The following is a 6,546-nucleotide window of genomic DNA, read 5'->3' as shown; positions in this document are numbered from 1 at the left end:
CTCCTGTTGCTTCTACTCCTGACTGGCCTGCTTGATAAATAATCTCCGAATCATTTCAGAGGAATACTTAGGCCACAATGTTATGTGAAAAAGTGGGACACAAGATGATGTATGCTGGTATTTCCCAAACTTGCCTAATCCCAAGAATAACCCAGAAACATTAAAAGGTAGTTCTGTTATAATGCTTGTTTTGAAAATGCATATTTGTGCTAACTCAATTGATTTATTAGAGCATAATTTGAGAATAATGCAAATTTCACCTTAACTTATGTATGATTTCGTCCTTGGGAAACACTAAGTGAATGCAGAAAACTGCACCCAGTTGAACTGAGCCAAGCAGGAGCACATAGTATGCACACACTTCAGCCATTACCCAGCAACCTCCACTCACCGGAGGAGCCACACCCCTCTCATCTGGTGTTTCCACTTCCTGTCTGGCTTCAAGTAACTCTCCTCCCACCACCTCACTCAAGCTGCAACTCTTCTGACTCCTGCGTCCACAAGCCAACTCCAGGTCTTTTTCAAGGTAAAATGCCATACTCATTGGTGTGTTATGCATTTCTTAACCATTTAACATGTGCGAAGCTGTGCTACCATTTTCACTAGAGTGTCACTGCCAAAGTCTCTTGAGTGTTGCCCCCCTACCCCATTTCCCCTTCAACCCTGTGGTTTGTTGAGTGTAACGATTTTTAGGAAATCAGAGCTCTCCCCAAGCCTACAGATCTACTGGATCGTCTCCATGGAGAAATGTGGGGACAAGGATCCTAGATTGTCCACAAGGCTTTAGGTGTTTCCTGTATTTGGCAATACCTGGTATATTAGTGTGGTCCCAACCACTAACTAATTTTCAAAGCCCTGAACAACGGTAAAATATGCCAAAACATTAACACCTGAAGGTGACGGGACTGTGGACCTTACAAATTTTATATAAATATGGAAAACTTTTATAACAGAAAACAAAACTTAAAATGTTAGCTGTTCATCGCCTTACAATTGGCATAGCCTCTCTGTAAACGTCGTCCTGTGTAACACCCCAGCGATCCTCACACGGAGGTAGAGTCAAGATTTTCATTCGCCCTATTTTATGGAGAAGGAACCTACTGTATGGAGTAGTCAGGTACTTCCCCAAGGTGTCTCTCCCCCAGAGGCAGAGTGGCAACTCTCCCAGGGTTGCTCTTCCCAGACCAACACGCCTCCCAAACAAGCCCCCGACCCTGCCCTCACCTCTTTCTGGGCCACCTGGAAGGGGATGGCCTTGCGCATGTGCTGCCGAGTGATACCGCTCCAGCGGGTACGGTAGTCAACGATGGGCATCTCAGGCCGGATGTACTTGTCGTAAAGGACGTTGCCGTGGTAACTCACCACGGAGCAGCGGGCCAGCTCACTGACCCGCCCTCGGGGTCCTGTGCCCACCATCTCACAATCGATAGCCACGTACTTGCTGGGCAAGGGCCTAGAGGCTTCCGTGGGGGCGGGCCTTCTGCTGCATGGGGCACTGCCAGATCCAGCCCTTGGATACTGCTGCCTGCTGCTGGCAGCTGTTGTGCCCTGTGTTGCCCCCGATGGGCTGGGCAGCGGGGAGGCCCCTGGCTCTGGAGGCATGCTCAGCAGCCCCTGCTCCTGCAACAAGGCCTTCCGTGCCATGAACCGCTGGTGCTGTCGGCTCCTCCTCTTGTGCCGTCTCCGGAGCACATCCTTGGCATTCAGGCTGGCAAGGGAAGGGCACAGGCACTGGGCAGACTCAGGGGCTTCCCGGAGTACCATCCCAGTCAGTTCACTGCTTGGGGCAAGGGAAGCCAGGTAGATAATCTCCCAATGGGAGATTATCCCGCTGCAGAGAGAACACACAGGTGAGGAGTGTGCGCGTCGCCCTCCTGCAGTGCTCCACTGTGGCGCTGCCCTAGAGCCCTGCATTGTAGCTCGCAGCTCCCAGGCTGTCCACGACCTATTTCACTAATAACTGCACTCATAACCATAAACACCGGGCGCAAATCACTCCATCTACCCAGTGACCTGAACAAAGTATTACCCTCATTTTACAGGTAAGAAACTGAGGCACAAAGGATAACAAACTTGCTCAACTAGTAAGAAACAAAGGCTGATATGAACCCAGAATCCATACTCCCAACCTCACTTTTGAGTTATGGTTACAGGAAAACAAAGGTTACAGAAACAGTATATCCCCTTTAAAAAAATCCCTTTATGAAATATAAAGGCGTAAGCGCTCAACAGAACCTGGAGAAAAAATTTCACAGGAGGCCCACGATAGTTGTACTTTTTGTTATGTGTTGACCAATGAAGTAATTTATCTAAATGACTGTAATTCATTCATCACAACAGCATCTACAAACACTCGAAAGCCCTGATCTAAAGCGCAGGCAGATTTCTATGGTGCGCTCCCAGCCTGTTGACTGTAAGCTCTCATGAACGCTGGGATGAGAAGAGACGCTCTCCAACACCACTGCTACAGAAAGCGTTTGATGTTCATGGGAGTCTGCAAAGCCCATAGTAAGGCCAGAATCTTCCCAGCAGCCGAGGCCCTCACTTGGAAAACTTCACCTCATTTGTTATGCCCAGTCATTCTGTACTTTTTTGACAGACCAAAACCCCAGAGCTTTGATGTCAGGCAGAACAGGGTTTAACTCGGCTCTTTGCAAGTTCCCTAACCTGCTGAGTTTCAGTTTTCCCAGTGTGTAAAATGGTCCCAGCACTTCCCTTCCTAGTGAAAAGGAAATGACACAATGTGTGCTGGGATCTGCGTATATTATACATAGCAAGGGCTCAATAACTATCTGCTCCCTTCCCCATAGAGAGGTTAAGACTCTTGCCTGTGGTTGGTAACCAGCTCTTCCCAGGCCAGAGCAGCCTCTGCCTGGACTCATGCCCTCTCCCAAACACAGGCCTTCCCTTCCCGCTCACATCCCTCCTACCCTTTCAGACATCAGCCATCACCCAAAACAAGTCCTCCCGGAATCCCTTCATAGGCCAACGCCACACTAAAGCTCTCTGGGGCGCCCACTGTGCCACGTGTCAAGTTACAAAGATGGATCCTAGACTCCATGAAGTTTAGTCTCACCACGGAGAAACGAAGCAGAAAGTGCATTAAGGGTCGGATTAGAGGTGCTAGGGAGGCAGAACAGTCTGGAGGACAACTGTCCTGAGGCTTCCTGGAAGAGGCTAAGTCTGTGTGAATGAGGAATAGTGGCCCCCCAGGCGGAAGGGTGAGGAAGCAGCAGCCAAGTTAGGGGGGAAAGGACTGAAAAGAGAAATAACTCAGGGTTGAGGAAGAGGGGCCACCGGCAGCCTGATGAGGCTGGAGGTAGAGCCTAAGGTGGCTCACGGTCGGAGGCACTGCTTCTTTCTCCCCTGTGCCACTTTATCGTCTGCCCCCAACTCTGGTGGCCCTTCCACAAGCCACCCCTATCCCAAGCTGGTGTCCCCAGACTGATCTCTAAGAGCCCCAGAGGAACCTACGGAGGTCACTGAGATACCCCACAGTAGCCCTCACCCAGGACATCGACAGCCTGGCTGGGGAGCAAAGAAAATCACCCCTCTGTGCTCTTACAGCACAATTACAAGGGTGTGCTCAGGATAAGAGCGATGGGACTAAGAGGAAGGACACCCAACTTGGCTCAGACAGGTACTGGGACAGGCAGAAGCGCTGGGCTAGGGAAGGGCATCCAGAACAAAATAGCAGACACAAAGCCCAGGAGGCAAAGCATGTCCACCCAGGGAGGGCAAGGAGTGTGGTGCAGCAACTGAAGGGTAAGGAGAGAGGGGTGAGGAGACAGGGGGAGTCGGGAGAGCCAGAGGGAACTGCTCCTGGAGGGCGGGTACAAGTCTGGGCTTAATCCAGAGATTGGTGAGGAAGCACTGAAAGGTTTTAGGGAGAGGGTGGAAGGATCGAAACTCCCTTACAGGAAGAGTTCTGGAGCAGAACCTGAGCAGTAGCAGCAGAGATTAAGAGATACAGGGAGGGACTGAGGTGCAATGACGTGCCAGGTTTGGTGACGTCAGCATGTGCATGAGGACTCCCGGCACCCCGGGCCAGGGCAAGGCACTGTGACCCATCCTGACTCATCTACCCTCTGCTTGCTCATCTCATCTCTTGCTGGAGAAACCCTCCCCCTTTTAAAAAGCTGTAACCAGCTCCCTCATCTGACAACTCATTATCTCAGAACTGACAAATTCAGAACCTCAATCTGTCTCGGCCCGGCAATGGGAGAACAAAGCCTCAGAAGATCAATGCTGATCCTGCTGATAACGGACTGGGTTGGGGGCACTTCCCTTCTCTCAGAGGCTGAGGCCAGGACAGGGTGAGTGGGTTTCCTGACCCTGTTGGCAAAGTTTTAAAACCAGAAATTGCTGGGTGTGGTGGCTCATGCCTGTAATCCCAGCACTTTGGAGGTAGAGAGGATCTCTTGGGGCCAGGAGTTCGAGACCACCCTAGGCAACAGAGCAAGGGGGGAAAAAACAAAAACAAAAAACCTGCCAGAAATTAGGTCCCTGAGAAAAGGTCTCTGTGGCCTCATGTTTTGAGACATATTCCCTGATCTTGCTAACAAGTCAGAACCAACAATTATCAAGGGCACAGCTCCTCCATCTTGGGGACCCAGATGGAGCTCAGGGAAGCCGGGGAGAAGTCTCGCTCCAACCCTTTCAACAAGGACAGATACAAATTTCCCTCCCTAGCCCGGACCCAGTGCTCCGGGGGTCAGCACACCAGACACCGGGCTTTCCCGTAGGGGTCCCTGGCCTGAAGGAAGGGCCCCGGCGGCACAGTCCACAGAGGCCACAAAGGAACCACGCAGTCAGAATCGCCAGTGGCGCCAGGGCCACCGATCTGCTGGCTGGTCAGGAAAGCGGCGGGCAGCTGCAGACCCTGCCCCAAACAGCGAGATGACCCAAGGCACGTCACCGTCCCTTCGTCATAAACCGAAGGCTTTGGATTAGGTTAGGGCTTCCCGAAAGTAGTTAACTACCAGAAACAAGACGTCTGCTAAAAGGCCGACCTTTGGACCCACCCCCACACCGTTTAAACTGCCATTTTAGGGAACGGGGCCCGAGAATCTGTATTTTTAAAAAGATCACGCGATCACCCCCCTTGGAGCCGTGATTCTGCTAATCGCCCAAATTTGAGGAAGCCTGGCTCGATACGGAGCCCTGTGGTCCGACAGTTCGCGGGACACGAAGTCTGAGGAAAGCCGCGCGCCGGCCGGCTGGCGTCCTCCCGAGCGTGACGCGGGCGGCCTGACCTCCCCGGGAGGACTCGGCGCTGGTCACTCACTGGCAGCGGCGCGGCGGGCAAAGCTCCACAGCCGAGCGCCCCTCTCTCTGGCTCGCGACCCCGAAGCAGGGCGGGGACCGGGCTGGGGCTACGCCCGGGGCCCGGCCCGCACACCTGTCGGCCTGAAGAGCTGGGTCAGCCGAGCCCGGGCGTCCCCCGCTGCAGGCCGGGGGTTCCCGCGGCTCGGAACTCCCCGCCCCAGCCCTCCGACCAGCCCGATTCCCGCCTGTCCCCGCATTACCGGAGCAGCGTCCCGGAGCTTACCGGAAGCACCGCACGTGTCTTCAGGACCGCACGTGGCGTCCGGATGCGGCCGGCTCCCACTTGCCGGTGCAAGCCCGGCTCCGGCCGCCCGCCTATTGGCTCGCTGGACGGCAGGGCCCGCCCACGACCTCCTCTGATTGGCAGCGCTTGCCTCGTTGCGGGAAGGCGTGCGAGAACAGAAGGGGAGGGACTGGTCAAGGGGGCGTGGCTTGCGCCCCGAACCCGCCACACCGGCGGGAAATTTTAAAGAGACCGGTGGGGAGCGTGGCCTCCTGTCCTCCCTGCCGGCTCCCAACTTTGTCCCCTACCCCGCTCCAATCCCTGGGTCGGGATGTGGGCTCCTGTGCTCTTCGTACCACCGAAGGCCGAGTGACTTACAGAGTACACCCGGGTCTGCAGAAAGGGAACAGTAGCCCCTGCCTCCTTGGGTGTTCTGAGGATTCAGTGGGCACTAAATAAGGATTTTTAAAGTCAGGTTTTCTCCTTCGGTGCTACTTTTTAATTTATTCATTTGCAATAATATTGTTTTGCAATAATACTCATAAGTGTTAAGTTCCTGCTGCAAGCTTGGCACTGGGATACACAGAATAAGCACTGAACACCTTGAGTTGCTTGTGCAACAGCAGGTAACAGACAATTCAGTGCAACCTGAATAAGAACAAGAACAATAGTAGGCAGTTCACATTTACTGTGTGAGCACTAGGTATGAGCCAGGTAATATACTCATGTAATCTGCACAAGAACCCTGTGAGGTATGTACAGTTTTACATTTAAGGAAACTGACACTTAAAGAAATTAAGGAGAAACACCTAGGGTCCAAAGACCCTTACCTAAACAGCCTGACTCCTCTAAGTTCCCATTCTGCAAGCAGGAGTGGCATTGCAATGGTGTCCAGAAAGCCAGGGGTACCTGTGTTGAGGAATAGGCTAGCTGTTTCTGATGGGAGGGGTATAGATTTGAGGGGAGTGGGACAAGGGCTTAAGGCCACCAGAGGT

The 6,546-nt window shown here is 53.1% G+C and overlaps 1 protein-coding gene across 3 annotated transcripts in view; it reads right to left on the bottom strand.

Moving 5' to 3' along the window:
* Positions 1-5,600, bottom strand: part of AEN (apoptosis enhancing nuclease) — a 14,165-nt gene extending 8,565 nt beyond the window's left edge. The window contains exons 1-2 of one of the 3 annotated variants that reach the window (XM_012643793.1): positions 5,529-5,600; positions 1,225-1,831 (exon numbers count right to left, since the gene is read on the bottom strand). In XM_012643793.1, the coding sequence (XP_012499247.1) occupies positions 1,225-1,764 (540 nt within the window). In that variant the 5' untranslated portion in view covers positions 1,765-1,831; positions 5,529-5,600. Of the gene's footprint in view, positions 1-1,224; positions 1,832-5,287; positions 5,507-5,528 lie in introns of those variants that run through there. The other 2 variants (XM_012643791.1, XM_012643792.1) reach the window with 2 other exon arrangements.
* Positions 5,601-6,546: the final 946 nt, after the last annotated feature.

The sequence above is a fragment of the Propithecus coquereli genome, unplaced genomic scaffold (assembly GCF_000956105.1).
Source record: "Propithecus coquereli isolate 6110/MARCELLA unplaced genomic scaffold, Pcoq_1.0 Scaffold20, whole genome shotgun sequence".
Classification (NCBI taxonomy): domain Eukaryota; kingdom Metazoa; phylum Chordata; class Mammalia; order Primates; family Indriidae; genus Propithecus; species Propithecus coquereli.
The sequence above is the reverse complement of the archived record's forward strand: the minus strand, read 5'-3'. Positions and strand labels throughout refer to the sequence as shown.